Raw genomic sequence first — 17,964 nt, 5'->3', positions numbered from 1 at the left:
CTACAGGGTTTTTATATAATTTTGGATAGCTTGAAACCCTTAGTTCATAACTTTAGACCTAGAGAGAGCTTGGAGCCGCCGTGGAGGCCATAGTTACAGGGTTTTATCTTCTTTTCTCTATAACACTTATTTTGATATTTTTATTCGGATGATTTGTTGTTTTTCCTCCATGTCTATGTGGAGCTAAACTCTTTAGTTCTAGAGCTTTGACACAAACATGAAAGTTGACGTTTGATTATCGTTTCTATCTATTGATTTTATATCTTTGGATTATTTATTTATTCTTGTGCTTAATTGTTTAATTACTTGATCACTAATTGAACACTATCTGTGGTGCGGGAATTGGACTTGAGAAAGGAAATTCACGTACGTAATAAGAATAAATAGAGTTTGTTCGATTTAATCGTTTCGCTACTGAGGATAGAGATATACCCTTTAGCCCTACTTAGTTGAATACGGAGAAATAAATGCGTTCTTGTTACCTCTGATGACCATAGAGATATAGGCGTTATAGTAGCATCTACAGGCTTGTGAGTAGTTCGAGAGAATATCATAAAGTTACAATTAACCCGTCAACGAATAACCCATAGGTAGAACGATTTGAAAACTCAACTGGATTGTTAGTGGTCATAGCCCTAGATCTATCTCTTCTCCGATAAAAATTTGCTCTTTCTTGGTTGAAGTTCATTATTTGTTTTCTTTTATTTTTAATTAGTTTACAAATATAATTTGGATTTTATTTCTTCTTTAGATAATTAGCATTAGTTTAATTTGATAAATAGTTAATTATAAGTCTCTGTGGGATCGATATCTGGACTTAAAAAGTCTATATTACTTGTACGACCGCGTATACTTGCTTGTGCGTTTGGGAGCAACAAGTTTTTGGCGCCATTGCCGGGGACTTAGAAATTAATTTTTTTATCTAGATTAGACTTTTATTTTTGTCTATTCAATTTATTATTTTTTTTGTTTAATATTCTGGTATTCTTCTTGACATGGCATCTTTGAACGAAAATTTATCGAATGTTGGGTATTCATGTTTTAATGATTTTTGTGCACTTTTTGGAGGACCCCACTTATGGGAAAATTGTTCTAAAATTTGGCGCATACGGGATGTGATGTGTGACCCTTCTAAATTCTATGATGGAACTTTTGTAACCGGTGGTGGTCAGTGGAAAGAGTGTCCTAAGTGTTGTTCTAGTCTCTCAAGTGATTTTTACAAAGTGGATGTTGTGAGTGATACTTGGCTTTTGGTTCGAGCTCACCGATTAGATGTATGGGGGGATTATCTTGATGAAATTATAAGTGACATGACATACTTCATGGAAGAAAGAACAAAGCTCGGACAAGAGATAGACCAATTTGGCTCAGACATCTATGACTTGCAGGCTCAAATAAATAAAAAAGTTGAGGTGTCTGATGCCCAACCACCAATTGTTATGGATACTGGCCAACTTGTGGAGCAAATAGAGGAATTCCAACCATTCGATCAGATCCTTGTTGATGATGCCTATGTTGAGGAAGTGTACAAAAGTGAGAATGTCAGAAATAATGCAGTTTTAGAGTTGGGGCGTGTTGGTCCTCATTCTAAACATTTTTCTACATTATGTTTGGTTGGCGACATGAAAATCGAGCCCTCCACGCCGGTGAAGATGTGTATAGATGAGGAATAAGAGCCTTACATCCTGAAATTTGCCACACCAAAGAGACAAAATCACATTCCTCACTTAAGGCCCAAGAAGTGCAAGATGCGACACCTATTGCTTGGTTCTTTTATTTTCACACCGCCGCCCCGGGAGCGAGAAAAATTTGATGCAAAATTAGGGCGCAATTCATATCCTCAAAGTGGAGGGAAAAGTGGTGAAGTTGATTCACGTCGTGCCACGACGTTAACTAAGGCGCTTATTGGGAGGCAACCCAATGTGTAATAATTATAGATTTTTATTTTTATAGTGTCACGTTTTGTTTTGTTTTGTTTTGTTTTTGTTTTGCGTATTAGGGGGAAGTCCGAGTACCCAAAGTTGAAAGGTCGAGGAGCATGTTTGAGCTTAAGTGTGGGGTCGTGCCGACCCTTAATGATGAGAGCATGTTGCTAGCTAGGCCCCAGAGGGCCGCAGAGAGTATTTCTTGCTTTATTAGTTTTTAATTTTTCCATCTATATGCACTGAGGGCATTGCATGATTTGAAGTGTGGGGTGGGAAATACGTCCCTGGGAAGGCTGAGGATGATGATTTAATATGCCTTAGGATTTTTTTTTAATTTTTTAATTATTATTATTATTATTATTATTATTATTATTATTATTATTATTATTAGTTTTGAGTCTTAGTGTAAAAAAAAAGAAAAAAAAAAGGAAAAATTCGAAAAAGTTTTTTTATTTTCTTTGATTTTCTTTAGTAACTTCTTAAGTCCCTCATTAGTGGCATTCATCATCCACCCCTTGGGTTTTCTTATGGCCTCGGTTCTTTCCCGAGGGGGGGCCTTTGAACCGGGTAATTTTTTTTATTTTTAGGATTAGTTTTTTTAGGAGTAGTAAAGGAGAGAGAAGAAAGACCTTGTGACTTGTTTGATACTAGCATATTTAGGCCTGAGCTTGAGTAATACTTTCCTGTGAGTGCTTGAGTAATGAAAAAAAAAAAAAAAGATAGCAACTTTCGACACCTAACTCATGGTTCGACTCTGTATATAGCTTATTCTTATTGTGTAGTTCGTCATGATCCTATCTGTCCTAGAATAGAATTGATTCATCTTGATTGAGACTTGTGCCATGTGTGGTGAGGATTTCTTGCACATATTCCATGTTTTGCATCTTAGTCTAGAACTTGCCCTGCATGTTATTGAAGCGAAATAAAAAGTGTTGCTCTATTTAGAAGATGATAATAGGCTTTCTTTGATATGTCTTGTGAATTTTAGCCTTTTCAGAAATTATACCACTAGTTAGCCCTTTGAGCTTGCAGCCTTCCGTTTGTTAGCCATATTTTTGCCTTGATCCTTTTGTTTGAATCCCTGGTTTTTGCACCCTGCTTCCTTGAGCACTGTAGCATAGACTGTGATATAATTGTTAAATCTGAAGAAAGGGGATGGTCAAGTGAAAAAATGGTGACCAATGATAAACTGCAAAGTGATGAAAAGGCCCTCTTAGAAAGAATGTGAAAAAAGGAGAAAAATTGCTTGAAAAAAAAAATTGAAGCGTTCTTGATATGATGAATATTTCTACTGAGATAATTGATGAAGAGAGGGCTGAAAAACAAAGTGAAAAGATGAAAATAATGGGTGATGAATTCTAAAATTGCAAAGTGCTTAGGGAAGTGTAAGTCACTATTTTATAGTTTTCCTACCCGTCCCCTTGCCAACATTACAACCCATTAAAGTCCTATTTGATTCTATACAAGCACACTTAATTAGTAGAGATGTACACAATGAGCAAGCCTATGGTTCTTTGTGCATGCATGTGAATTTCTTTGTGAGCGTGAGAGTTGTGCTTTGATGCTAAGTCCTTAATTTACATTCGATTCTTTGATTTGAGTGTGTGGACTATTTTTTCTTGTGAGGGCATTTGTTTCATGATAGATAGGTGATGTTATTAAATTCCTTTGACAGAGTAGGTGAGCGAGCTTAAATTTGATGAGTTAGAGTCCATCTTTGAGATTGGGAGGTTAGAAGTTTGTTGATTTATATATCTTGCATGATGATCAGGAAGTGTAAATTTGATGTTCTGATTTGCTATATGGCCTAATTGTTGGTATCAACCAAAGTGGTGGTGATCTTAGGCTTGATTTATTGAGAGTGGTTTTAATGCTTACTCGAGGACGAGCAAGAGTCTAAGTGTGGGGTGGTGATGTTCGGCCATAAATTGCATATATTTAGCTATTAGTTGCCGCACATTTTAATACTTTTAATTGTCTTTTGAGTATAAATTATATTGCTTTGTGCTTAATACTATATTTTTACTAAGTAGGCATAAAGTGGTGTAAAAATGATGAGATTTGGAGCAAAATTGAATAAAATGCGGGAGAAAAAGAAAAGAAGTGAAAAGGATCGGAAAAAAAGGGGACAAGAATTAGTGGCCTATGATTAGGGAATGATGACTAATGATTGGACCAAATGAAAGAGAAGAATAACAATTTGAAGAAAGCAAAGAAGTATAAACAATTGAAATTGAGTGAAGAAACGTGCACACAGGCAAAGAATGTGCTCGCGCGCAACGACAAAAGCAAGTCTCTGAATCTTATTTTTCTGGTCATTCCGCGTTGCACCTGCGATGCGGGTGTAACGCGAGCCCGTTAATTTTTCCCAGTCCGAGTTGGATTTGGTTTTTAAAAAGCCCAAGCCTTTTGGTACCTTATAAATACATATTCTACAGGGTTTTTACAGAACTTTGGATAGCTTGAAACCCTTAGTTCATAACTTTGGACCTAGAGAGAGCTTGGAGCCGCCGTGAAGGCCATAGTTACAGGGTTTTATCTTCTCTTCTCTGTAACACTTATTTTGATATTTTTATTCGGATGATTTGTTGTTTTTCCTCCATGTCTATGTGGAGCTAAACTCTTTAGTTCTAGGGCTTTGGCAAAAATATGAAAGTTGACGTTTGATTATCGTTTCTATCTATTGATTTTATATCTTTGGGTTATTTATTTATTCTTGTGCTTAATTATTTAATTACTTGATCACTAATTGAACACTATACGTAGTGCGGGAATTGGACTTGAGAAAGGGAATTCACGTACGTAATAAGAATAAATAGAGTTTGTTCGATTTAATCGTTTCGCTACTAAGGATAGAGATATACCCTTTAGCCCTATTTAGTTGAATACCGAGAAATAAATGCGTTCTTGTTACCTCTGACGACTATAGAGATATAGGCGTTATAGTAACATCTACAGGCTTGTGAGTAGTTCGAGAGAATATCATAAAGTTACAATTAACCCGTCAACTAGTAACCCATAGGTAGAACGATTTGAAAACTCAATTGGATTGTTAGTGGTCATAGCCCTAGATCTATCTCTTCTCCGATAAAAAATTGCTCTTTCTTGGTTGAAGTTCATTATTTGTTTTCTTTTATTTTTAATTAGTTTACAAATATAATTTGGATTTTATTTCTTCTTTAGATAATTAGAATTAGTTTAATTTGATAAATAGTTAATTATAAGTCTCTGTGGGATCGATATCTGGACTTAAAAAGTCTATATTACTTGTACGACCGCGTATACTTGCGTGTGCGTTGGGAGCAACATGCCTATGGTCTGGTAGCATCTACACTGTGGGTGCATTGCTTCAAAATATTTGAATGAGTACTTAGATTTTGGAGGTGTAGGATGTATAAGCTGTGCAAGGCATTTGGATGGTCATTCCGTGAGACCAATGCAGGTTCTTCTTTCTCCTTCCTTTATCCAATTCATTTGTGAAATGATCCAACTATGTACAAATCTTTTAGGAACCGTTATTGGTGGAACAAGTTGTCACGCCCCAACTCCGGAGTGACGTGACCGGCACCCGAAGCCAAACGAGGCTCGAGCGAACCACTATAAATCTGAAACTCTGGGGAGTGATCCCTAACTTAAACTGATAATGTCTAATCTGGAGATATATATAAATAACGACTATCTTGTCTGAAATGGGCATACACATCCAAAATATATATATAACTGAGCAAGCTGAGGAGGCTGCTTTATATATCCAACAGACATATACAAGCCGACAAGGCTATCAAACTGACATACTAGGCATAGGACTCGTCTACAAGCCTCTAGGAGCAATGTGACTGTACCATACAATCAAAAATCAAGGAGAGACTCCAAGGACCTGGAAACTCCGAACAAAAAGGGAGCTCACCAACGGCTGATATCCGATCCTGTCTACTGGGGTGCTTTGTCGGACTGCCGCTTTGTACCTGCAGGCATGAATGCAGCGCCCCTAGACAAAGGGACGTCAGTAAGAATAATGTACCGAATATGTAAGGCGTAACAACTGAAATGAAATAATAGGCTATGCTCTGGATATTTCAAGAAAACATCTAGAAGTACTCTGCCTAGGTTGCCTTTCGTTAGAGGCAAGATAACACAACTATGTAGATATAACTCCGTGACCCGAGGGTCAGGCATAGATAACTCCAGGACTCATAGGCCAGGTATAATCAACTCCATGACCCGTAGGTCAGGTAATAACTCCAGGACTCATAGGCCAGGTAATAACTCCACGGCTCATAGGCTGGGTATTAACTCCACGGCTCATTGGCCGGGTAATAACTCCATATAACGATAATTCGAAAGCAACATAATAGCCTATAAGCAACATATATACTAATTATAACTCCTGACATTCAATCATCTTATATAACTCGACCATTCTTGTACTTGATCTTAACTAGAGAGGAGCACTACAATCGGGTTATGGAAACCCAACTATAATCTTCATGAATAGCACATCTCTGTGCGAGTAGTCAAAAATGTCTCAGTAGTAGGAATCATGCCAATGAAAAGAAAAGAAAAGAAATAGCCTTAACATACCTGATTGATCTCCTACTAATTATCGCTTATTCTCCCGAACTTGTAAATCTACATTCAAGAGAAATTATACTACCGTTAGACTTATCGACACATACCTATCTCAAGTCTTTAAATTAGACTTCTTTAGAATCTGCCGAAATTCGGGCAGCATCTCTCCTGTTTATATCCCTAGCCCGAAATCACAATACCAACAACCACGCAACAACAACTCTAATGCTAACAACATCATCATCCATACCAAAATACTCCCTAAAACATCTCACGCGATGTTTACCCAATTTTTCAACCCACAAATTCGTTATACGATTATTTAATAGCTCTATTTTCGTAAATAAATCGAAATCACTATCGATAAAGAGAGATCCATACCTTATTCTCGCTAGAAGCGCAATATCTTCAATAGCTACTGTTATATCCCGTATTTTGTACATTGGGACAATCCGGTTTAACTATGATAAGTTAGAGACAAAACCATTCCGGGATGCAAAGTCGAGACTTTTGACCTTTGATTTTATTTTGAGACATAAGTTGTTCATGAATTTGTTGCCATGGAACATTTAGGAAAATTTGGGACCAAAAGTGATATAATTGGAAGTTGCAAATCATGCAATTTTTGGCCCTTTGGCCGTGTGAATGGGAGGTGGCTCCCACACATGTTGTGGCCAATTTTAATTGGTCCAACACATGTGTGGGCCATGGACACATGTATAATTCATATGGGAACATAAAAGATGACTTCTAAGTCATCCATCTTCATTCAACACTTAGAAAAAAAAACAAGAACCTTGGATGAAAAAAAGGAGGCTCTCGGCCAAGACCTTGAAAATTGAAGTCCAATTTTAGCCATCCCAAAAATATTTCCTTGGTGCAAATCCACTAATTGGAGGTCCCTAAGTAACGTGGAAGTGTTGTTGGAGCGATCAAACCGCTAGTTTTCATCCTAGCTAACCCTAGCCTATTTGTGAAGTTGAAGAAGAAAGGTAAGATTTAATCATGTTTTATGTGTTATGAATGATGTATGCATGTTGTAGTATGTTAATATGGATGAAATTCATGAAATATGGTATGTTGGAGTTGAGGCCGTGTGTGTGAGGTATGGCCGTGTAAGTGTGTGTGTTGTGTTGAAGTGACGAATCAATTTTATGTAGCATGTTTAGTTGTGTAGTGTGAAGAAATGAATGAGAATCATCAATATGTGCATGTGTAGTGTTGGCCGAATATGGGTCATGTAGTGTGGCAAAGAATGAATTAATATTGCCTAGTGTTTTAGTTGTTGTTGTTATGTGGATTCTATGTTGGAAATGAGAGTTTAATGACTCAAGATTGATGTTGTAATTGTATGGGCTGATTTGGAGAATTATGTGTAATTAATGTAATTTGTATATTTATGAGAATGACATTGTTAGAGTGTGGATTGTTGGTGCAAATCATGATTTGGAAGTGAGGGATGTGTTATGGATGGGTTCTCGGGTTTGGGGACTATTTTCGGGTAAATTGGAGCAATTGTTTAAGATGTCTTTGAATATCGTTGGTATGGGTTCGGGTTAGTATTGGAATGTATGAGCGTTGATGTTGGCTTGAATGTAAGCCGTTGAATAGAATATATTGAAAGTTGTTGAATGATGTAAAAAAGAGTTACTAATGTTATATTGCCTTTCGGATTGATTATTGATGTTGCTAGGTTGGTTGTTGTTGTTGATTTGGCCGAGTTAAATTCTCGGGGTTGGCCTATTTACAGGGGAAATGCTGCCCAAATTTCTGTAGAATTAACTGCTAGTTTGGAATTAAATGCCTAAACGTTTATAGCTAATATTTGATATCCGTTGACGTATTTGTAGACCTTGGGGAGCCCGAGGCGTAGGTTGAGATTAGCTTGAGTTGGAGTAGCTTTGAGAGCGTTCGAGGTATGTAAAGCTCAAACCTTTCCTTCTTTTGGCATGCCTTAGCTACAAATAGGCTATGACACGAGCCTCGAGGAAATTCTATTCTCGCAATCCGAGCATGTGTATGACTCTTATTTGTTTCTTGGAATTCGTTGATATGATGAAATATTGGCCCTTATGTCTTTGGAATATTTGATTTTCAAATGTTGCATAAAAAGCTGTCTTTAAAGAATTCTGTAACTACGAACGCCTGTATCTTTCACAGAAAGGCTCGGATTGCCTCGATATGTTCGTAGGAGGTTGTATGGCGTATGATGAGTATGTTTTTCATAGGCGGGCCCGGCCGGTCAACACCCGTCCGTGGGTCCCGCGACTCTTCTTTTTGTAATCCTGATGACTTTTGAAAGAATTTGGTTCGACTATTATTCCGATTTCCAAGTATGATCATTTTTTTTTTCTGAGTCTATGATAATGATTTTATACATATGGTTACTCACGACTCTGCTCGTGCATTCTGTTGTATCTTTCGCCGGGTCCCGGCCGGTTGTTGTCGTGCGCACTTTGTTATACTCCGGTGTTATCTTGTGTTATGGTTCGCCGAGCCCCTCGGCTAGAGGGGCCGGTTCCGCTTTATATTTGGTGTTATCTTGTGTATGGCGTTATGTTGTGTTATGATGTGTGACGGGGGATACGGAGATTTGAAACTTTCGGTGTTATCTTGTGTTATGGCGCCATCGACGGGCGCGACCATATTTTCTGAGCCCTATGCATGATTTGTATTTTGAAAGTAAACATTTTGATATTTTGGAAATGCATTTACTTTCTGTACTTCGTTTCGACTATGATTCAGATTTGTTTACTATATCTTCTGCTTTGCATACTCGCACATATTTCGTACGACCCCTTTCTTCGGCCGCGTTTCATGTCCGCAGTACGTACGTACGGTTCGGTGATCCGCCGCCCAGGACACCCTTTCGTCGTTTGGAGTGCTCCCCTTATTCCGGAGCCCACATTTTGGTATATGTTCGTTCGATGCATACGTATGAGTTGGTTCAGGGGTACGGCGGGGCCCTGTCCCGTCATATAATTCTGTTTGTCTGTTTAGAGGTCTGTAGACATGAATGTGGGTTATGCCCATTCTGTACAGGTGTGTTTGTATGTTATATGTTCTGGGCGATCCCATTCGCCGTGGCAGCCTTGTCGGCTTGCATTTGTACATGTTTTGGGCCGTTGCGCCATTTGATAGCCTTGCCGGCTTCTGATATATATATGGTTGTGTTTGAGATGTGTTTGCGACAGTTTGATATAATCTGAGACAGTGTTTGATATTTGTGTCCGTATAAGCTATCTGTATGTGATTCGGATTAATGATTGTGTTTGGGCCATTTGATAGCCTTGCCGGCTTTTGATATATATATGATTGTGTTTGAGATGTGTTTGCGACAGTTTGATATAATCTGAGACAGTGTTTGATATTTGTGTCCGTATAAGCTATCTGTATGTGATTCGGATTAATGATTGTGTTTGGGTGCCCAGCTCGGGCACTAGTCACGGGCTACGGGGTTGGGTCGTGACAGCTACTTTGAATCCAAGCCAAAATCCACCACCAAACGATACTATAATTACAACTATGCGGTACCCGAGCCTCGATTAATGCTCCGCTACTCAAAAGCACTTCGATTAATGCTCCGCTACTCAAAAGCACTCCAATTCCTCACTTTTTATGACACAAATACCCCTATCTATGTGCTGAGCTTTTTGGAAATTAATTTGGGGCAAAAATGAGGGTCTTGGCCCTTATATAGGGTGTGGAAGTCGGTGGAAACCGACTTAATAATTGACCTTCGCGAACGCGAGGTCCTCTCGCGAACGCGATGGTCTGGGATTTTCCGTGGCCATCGTGAAGGCGAGGCTCCATCGCGGACGCGAAGGGCAATTTTGGCCAGTTCGTCCAATTTCACCCATTCGACTTCCAATCCTTTCGATACTTCTCATACATGATCTTAAACTCTCATAACCATAAAATAGGCGCATATACTCTCATATATCCTAGAAGGTACTCTAGTACCCACAATTACACAGCTAGCTTCTAACGAGTCTTAACGTACAAGACTACGAGGTGTAACACAAGTGCCACTGCCATACATGTGGTTGAGATATGAAAGCTGATCTTCTTAATATCATTTTCTTCGTTTTTCTCCCTTTTATAATTGGTCCAATGAGCCATTTGTATACAGGAATTTCCCCATTACATCAATAAAGCTTATTACTTTATCAAAATACTGATAAATAATAATAATTTTAATAATTGGACCAACGGGAGGAATATTTATCTCTGTTTTGCTGATATCTGCAAGAACGCAAGCCTGTTACATAATATTTTAAAATGCATCTGATTATTCTTCATTAGTCATGTTCTTGGAAAATTATGCTGAGTTGTAGTTGATCGAGTATTCGATGAAGGGACATTGTCTCAAGTCTATTGTTTATTCTATGTTTTATTTCATCTTGCTTTTACGTTAAATCTTGTGTGTGATTTTACAGCATGTCTATGCTAGAAAAATTGGAAGATATGCAGCTATTATCCAGCTCTTTGATTCTGCAGATCCTGTATATGGTAAAGATGGTTGTAGATGGCTAAATATGGTGCAGGAGCACTAAATTTAGGTTATCATGTCCATGTAACGTATATGGCATACGGCACTGGTTTGGGTGCTCGTCTGATGCATTTGACATTTAGTCTAATATATTTTGTTGTGATATATAATTATTTTCAATCTAATAAGAATATTATGATGTATAATATTTTGTAATTATGTTTGCGTTTTCGCCTTGTTGATAAAAATCTGTCTTACTTCTTCTGAAGTAGTGGAAGTACTGTTCTTCACATGCTGCAAAATTACAATGAGTATGGAATTTACACCTTTAGCAAATGGCAATTACATTTTGAAAAACAATTACTCACAATATGAGGATGGACGAACACAAAACATATCAATTACTGAAGCTTACTATTGTCAACATGAAGTCCTTTATCCTTGTCAACTAGTATTATGCCTCATTGGCAAGTATAGTGCTCCATTTTACTTGGTTGCTCATGTCTTACGAGCGTAGAGATTAAGTAAAGAAAGAATGTATTATGACATTGGAGGAAGTAGATTCATGATTAAAATAATAATTGAAAAAAAAAAGTAGTTTGTTAAAAGAGATATCACCATAAAGCAGAGAGTAAATAAGTCATAGTTCATGTATATTATTCTTTGTAGCAAAAATATATTCTTTAAGAAAAATGTTCGAGTAAATTTATAATAATTAGATGCCAGTCAAGAAAATGGGATGGCATATATTTTGTAATTTTTCCTTTTCAGCATTTTCTATTCATTTACACATTTGCTTTCATTTCTGAAGTTCATATCTGTATGAAAGGGCCCGAATAGGCCGGAATGGATATAGAAGATCCACATAGTAGGACTCAACTAGTTTGAGATGGAGGTGTATTTGATTATTTGATTGATTGATTTTATTCATTTCCTAGAATTTAATGCCTCTTTCAGTATTTTGTCACCATTTGTTCACATTTCTCTCTTAGTTCGTTTTACTTTTCTAATAAGAGTTGTTCGGGTCTCTCTTCAATATATATCAGCACCTTGTGTATACTAATTATTGCAGTCCTTGAGAAATTTTGGTTGTAATTCCTGGACATATTTTGAGTGTTACCATTATATAAATATTTTGGCAAGTACCTGCTAATGGTTTTTGTAATAGCACCTTGGGAACCAATTTTATACAGCCACTTCATGTGGAAAATGGACTAGATAAAAACAATTTTGAGAAAGGAAGGGTTCCAACAGTGAACATGACAATGGAGATTAGTGGGCCTGGTCAACCCTTTCAAAGTAAAAAGGATGAGAATAATGTGTCTCTTGGGAAACCTAAACAAGAGAAGGTGCTGCCAACCGGTGATGTTAGCACATGCTTTTCAAATCTCAACAAGCAGTCTATAGCTTCTCTATTTTGCGGACCAGACCAAGGGGTTAAAGATATGCACGACACGACCAATCAGCTATCACTAGATTTCTCTTTGAGTAATCCTGTAGGTTGTTCAAGCGCAGTATTATCTTTTCCTGGTGGAGGTGTTGAACATGAAAAATTACTCCCTTTGAACAGAGGCTAAGGACGCGCCACATGTTGCCCAAGGCCCCCAAACCTAGTCCCAATTTGGGTTCTGAGTCAAACAAAGGATTGCCATCACAGACACGGATTGCAAGGCCTCCTGCAGAAGGGCGAGGAGACCGCAATCAATTACTGCCTAGGTACTGGCCTAGGATTACAGATCAAGAATTGCGGCAATTATCTGGAGAGTATCCTTGTACTTACTGCTCATCGTCGCTATTGCATAATTTTGAGTTCATCATAATATGATTAGCATGCATTACTTAAGGCATTTTTTTATAACCTCTTCAGCTTGGTATCACTTAGATTTGCTTTGACTTCTATTTTAAGCTTGAAGTCCACTATAGTACCACTGTTCGAGAAGGTCCTAAGTGCAAGCGATGCTGGTCGAATTGGCCGTCTGGTCCTCCCCAAAGCATGTGCTGAAGTAAGACTTGACTCTTAAGATTTCATGATTTATGAAGTTCCTACTATTACCCTTGTCCCAATTTGATAGACTTATTTAGGCTATTGAAGGTCAATTTTCCCAATTCTGGAATTAAATGGGGTTTAGATTACTTCATCTGTTGGGGTTTTTTTTTTTTTTCAAGTAATGCACTGTATAAAAAATTCTAGAAGTTGCAATATTTCTGGTAGAACGTTGAGAAAATCTACTTAAAAATCTTTCTAGTTAATTTCTTTGGTTATCAAAAAAAAAAAAAAAAAAATCTTTCTAGTCGAAGATCATTTCTTTGACCCTGGGGAAGCAAAGTAGGAAACTTGTTTTGAGGTAAAGGGAGGATAATATATCTTGCCTCTTACCTTTATGGTTGCTATTGGTTAAATTTGGGCACATCTTATTTATGCTTTATGAATTCCAAATCTTAAGCAGGCATACTTTCCTCCTATCAACCAATCAGACGGTGTACCAATAAGGATTCAGGATATGAAGGGCAAAGAGTGGACATTTCAGTTCAGATTTTGGCCAAATAACAACAGTCGGATGTATGTTCTGGAGGGTGTCACCCCTTGCATTCAAAACATGCAATTGCAATCTGGTGATACTAGTAAGTTTCTCATGCTTGAGTTTCTTTAATGTCCTTTTTCCCCCTTGGCTTTTATTGTGCTGCAACTTTATCTTCTTTTTTTGTGCATCAATGATTCTGCACTTGATATGACCTCCTTGAATGCTTCTTTTTTTCTTTTTCTTTTTCCTTCCAAAATCAGGATAATCTTGTAATACTAATACTAGCTCACTACATCTATTTTTTTTGTCAGACTTTTGTTTTAAACTTGATGAAGTTGATAATTTCTCAACACTATAAATGATGGAACAATAATATGAGATCTGTGGATTTGGTACATCTGTCAGATATATGATATTCCAGTCTTTGGCACAAATTGCTCTGTATCTTTCTTTACATGATCATTTATTTTTCATTTGACTCACCAGTAGACCGTGTACCTGGAATTTGTTAGTGATTTTTAATTATAACAACTAATTGTGGTATATTATTTCAGTGACATTCAGTCGAATTGATCCTGGAGGAAAGCTTGTTATGTGCTTTCGGAAGGAAACAAACAATGTTGATACACAGGTTAGTTAAATATAATTTGTTTTCCATCCTCAGTTTCATTTTCAGTTATTATCTTATTGACTAACTATATCTCCTCTTGTCAATTGCAATCAAGGATCCTCAGTCCTCACACCTTCCCGATGGTAGGGGCTTGGGGGACACTTCATTTAATGGCACAACTGAAAACCTTACTGTGAGTAGCTAGTTTAGCCTTCTAGGTCTTTTGAGAAAGCTAGTAATGTGACATGCTTGCTGCGTTGATTCTACTTTTTCCTTGATGCAAACTCTTTGCTTTTGCAAAACATAAAAAGAATGGAGGCAGGATCAGTGATGATTTTGTGCACCGACAAGTGCCGGTTTCTGAGAAGAAAAAGTCTGGAAACATCGGGTCCAGACATAAGAGGCTTCTCATGCATGCTGATGATGCAATGGAGCTTAGGATCACGTTGGAAGAATCACAAGAATTGCTCCGTGCAACTCCAACTGCCCAGCTGGACATTGTTGTCATTGAGGACTGTGAACTTGAGGCGTATGAGGTAGGTCAAAGCAGTGTACTTTGTATCAAACTAACTTTTGTTTCTTACAATTTTATTTTTCTTCATTTTTTATTCCGTCATGATAGAGAGCAGTAAATGAAAACTTATTGTTTTTTTTAAACTATAGGAACCACCGGTGTTTGGAAAGCAGACAATATTTACTGCTCGACCTTGTGGGTAAGAGAAGACTCTTGACAACATTGATTGTGAAATTCATCCGCAGTTCCCTATGATGTTCATTTATCTATTTGTCCAGACAACGGCCACATGGGAAACTATATGATGCTTAGCCTATTGAGAAAGTTTATTCCATATTCAGAAAGCTTTTTTATTATACCTTTGGACTACATTTAGCCTCATTGTTTGTCTATTTTTCTCCATGTATATTGGAGGATTTAGAACCTGAAAAGATCAAGACAGAAACTATGTGCTTTTTCAATAATGTTCACCTCTGCTTTTGCCTCGTATCAAAGCTGCCATTATAGGAAATGACTGAACTTATTTCACTGCTGGAAACTGCAAGACTTTTTGTTGTTGGAGTTCAATGAGCTATGAATATTGCTAAATGTTTTTAGTACCCTTGTACAGGGGCCAGGAACAATGGGCTCAATGTGACAGCTGCTCCAAATGGCGTAGATTGCCTGTGCATGTTCTCCTTCCTCCTAAGTGGAGTTGTTGGGACAACATGTGGGACTCAAATAGGTTTGTAGCAGGCTCTGACCATCTTCCTTTTTGGATTGTTACTATTTAAGTTTGTAATATGATTCTCATTGATAAATATCACATTGCTGAAATTAAGAAATATTCTGAAATTAAGAAATATTTTTCTACTTTCCCAGATGGTGAAGTTTTTTAATAGGTGAACCATAACTCCGTGTTGAAGCCCTGCACCAATCTCAATTTGAGAAAAATGTGGATTTAACAATTTTTTTTGTGGAATTCTATTTTGGTCTTCTCATAATAATATTGGCAATCTGTGCTTGCTGGGCTAAGTTGGCGTTAGACCTTTAATTTCTTTTGAACGTGTCCAGTTATCCAAGATGTCATGTTCTAATGTGCGTTGCCCTGTGATTTTTCCATCATTTTTTTTTTCTGTTTTGTGTTGGCAGGGGCTCTGCAAACCGATATAAACCTTTACGTATACTTATTTACTAAATAAGATATGAAGAAAGGATACAGTTATTTTACCCCTTTCTGCTGACATTTTTGTTCACAGATGTTCTTGTTCTGCTCCTGATGATATTAATGCAAACGAACTGGAAGCTTTCTTTAGAGTCAGTAAGGGTATTGTATCTTTTCTCGTTATTTAAGAGACTCTCTACCCTATCAGCTTTTATTTGTCTTTTTTATTTTTTCCTCTCTCAGAAAGAGTGGTTGGACATCCTTTAGTTTCTCTATGAACATCAATACAGTGTCAACAACCACATACTCATGACGACTGATACATACATATATATATATATATATATGGTTAAGAATGATTAAACACGACTTGCTAGTAAAATATAGAATCTGTTATTGCTTAAAAGCATATTAAAAGTCGAGATCTCTCGATCCCCAAAATAAGGGTTCTACATCTGACATGAACTTTCACTGTTTAACCAAATTGCACGCTCTTGCATAGATCCTCCCTACGGTGTGCTTTGCCGGAGTAGGCATACCACACCTCACTCTTGCTGCGTTTTCTATATACAGTCTTTGCCAGGAAGAGAGTTCACGGCATTTTTTTCTCTCTTGGCCAATGGTAGAAGCTCCTGTTTGCATTCATGTTTAAGGTATTAGTTATTAGTTCAGATCTAGCACCAAAACCTTGAAGATCCAATAAAAACTGTACTGAGCGGTTTCTCCTTGGTTTTTGCCTTTTTATTGTGATTGACTGACCTCCAACCGCAATTGTCTCATCCAAATAGCTGCCAAATAAACGGTGTTACAGTGCAGATCCATATATCACCTATGTTTACAGACTCTCTTGCTATAGCCAAAATTTTGAATTTTACTTTGGTAGTATGGAAGTCTTTGACTTAGGCCGTATTAATGTTCTTTGTTGCCACCTCCTTTTTAAACGGAATTTATGATGAATGTCTTTAAATGAACCAAAAAGTAGTAGCTGCATCAAATCATTTATGTAGGTAATGTTTTTTAAGGAAACAAATGAGTTGTGGATCAGGATGGGATATAACTTAAACATGGTGGTGTGGACTTCCTATGTCTATGGATCTATGACTCTTTTTAATAGAAAAGAAAAAATATTTTGCTCATTTTTGTTCCTACCAATCAAAAATTGCAAAGAGACATAGTTTCTTCTCTTATCCTTGCGAGGCATAGAAAGGTTGTTGTTTCCTTGTAGAAAGATTATGCCCTTCACTCTTATTGTCTTTTCATTTCAGATCACCAGAGACAAAAAATTGCAGAAAAAAATGAAGATTGTGAACCTTGTGGATTAGATGCCTTAGCAACAGTTACTGTTTTAGGAGACAACATTGGTGAGGCTTCAGTTGGAGCCACCACAAAACATCCCCGGCATCGTCCTGGTTGCACTTGTATTGTTTGCATTCAACCTCCAAGTGGAAAGGGTAAGCACCCTCCCATGTGTACGTGCAACGTCTGTTTGACTGTCAAGCGCCGATTTAAAACCCTCATGCTGCGTAAGAAGAAAAAACAAGAGGCGGAACTTGCACAGGCAAAGGATCACGTTCCGCCTAAAGATGGATTAGCAGCTGATGGAGCTGAATTGATGCAAACTAGTCATTCTGAAAATGAAAAAAATTCGAACGGGGATCAGATGGAGGAAGTTGGAGCTGGGAAGGGAAAGTTGGACCTTAACTGTCACCCTAACGAGGACGAAGACATGCTAGCTGAGGCAGCAGCTGGTACAAGTATGGCATCTCTTATAAATGCCGCTGATCTTCCACTGGGAATGTATCTAGGCAAAATGGACTAGAAACTTTGGGCAAATGTTTGCTCTCACAAGCTACTGCTGAGAGTGAAGGACAGCATCCTGATACTGCTGATGCTCAATTACAGGAGAATAAAGGTGGCAATGGGTAATATCCTGACTCGGCCTGTTAGTTTTTCTCTTCTCTATTTAGTTTAATATATTTTGAACCGTGGAAGGGGAGCCTTGGCACATGTGAGCAGGGAGTTCAAGTCTTAGAAACCACCTCTTGCATATATATATAAGGTAAGACTGCATGCGATAGAACCAATGTGGAGCCTTTCCCCAAACCTCGGCATAGTAGGAGCTTAGTGCACCAGATATCCATTTTTATTTTTGGAACCTTGTTAAGATATCGCTTCACAACCTCATCGT

At 37.7% G+C, this 17,964-nt stretch overlaps 1 protein-coding gene across 1 annotated transcript; it reads left to right on the top strand.

The window, feature by feature from the left end:
* The first annotated feature begins 1,118 nt into the window (after positions 1 to 1,118).
* LOC132046092 (B3 domain-containing transcription repressor VAL1-like) lies at positions 1,119 to 17,702 on the top strand. The gene is made up of 14 exons (XM_059436637.1): positions 1,119 to 1,574; positions 10,934 to 11,035; positions 12,180 to 12,482; positions 12,557 to 12,750; positions 12,893 to 12,989; positions 13,434 to 13,608; positions 14,063 to 14,139; positions 14,234 to 14,311; positions 14,430 to 14,654; positions 14,782 to 14,831; positions 15,243 to 15,356; positions 15,871 to 15,938; positions 17,042 to 17,530; positions 17,626 to 17,702. Exons 1-14 carry the CDS (start codon positions 1,119 to 1,121, stop codon positions 17,700 to 17,702), a joined length of 2,505 nt encoding a protein of 834 aa, XP_059292620.1.
* The last annotated feature ends 262 nt before the right edge of the window (positions 17,703 to 17,964 follow it).

The sequence above is a fragment of the Lycium ferocissimum genome, unplaced genomic scaffold (genome assembly GCF_029784015.1).
Source record: "Lycium ferocissimum isolate CSIRO_LF1 unplaced genomic scaffold, AGI_CSIRO_Lferr_CH_V1 ctg9390, whole genome shotgun sequence".
NCBI lineage: Eukaryota > Viridiplantae > Streptophyta > Magnoliopsida > Solanales > Solanaceae > Lycium > Lycium ferocissimum.
This window is presented reverse-complemented; position numbering and strand designations above follow the sequence as displayed.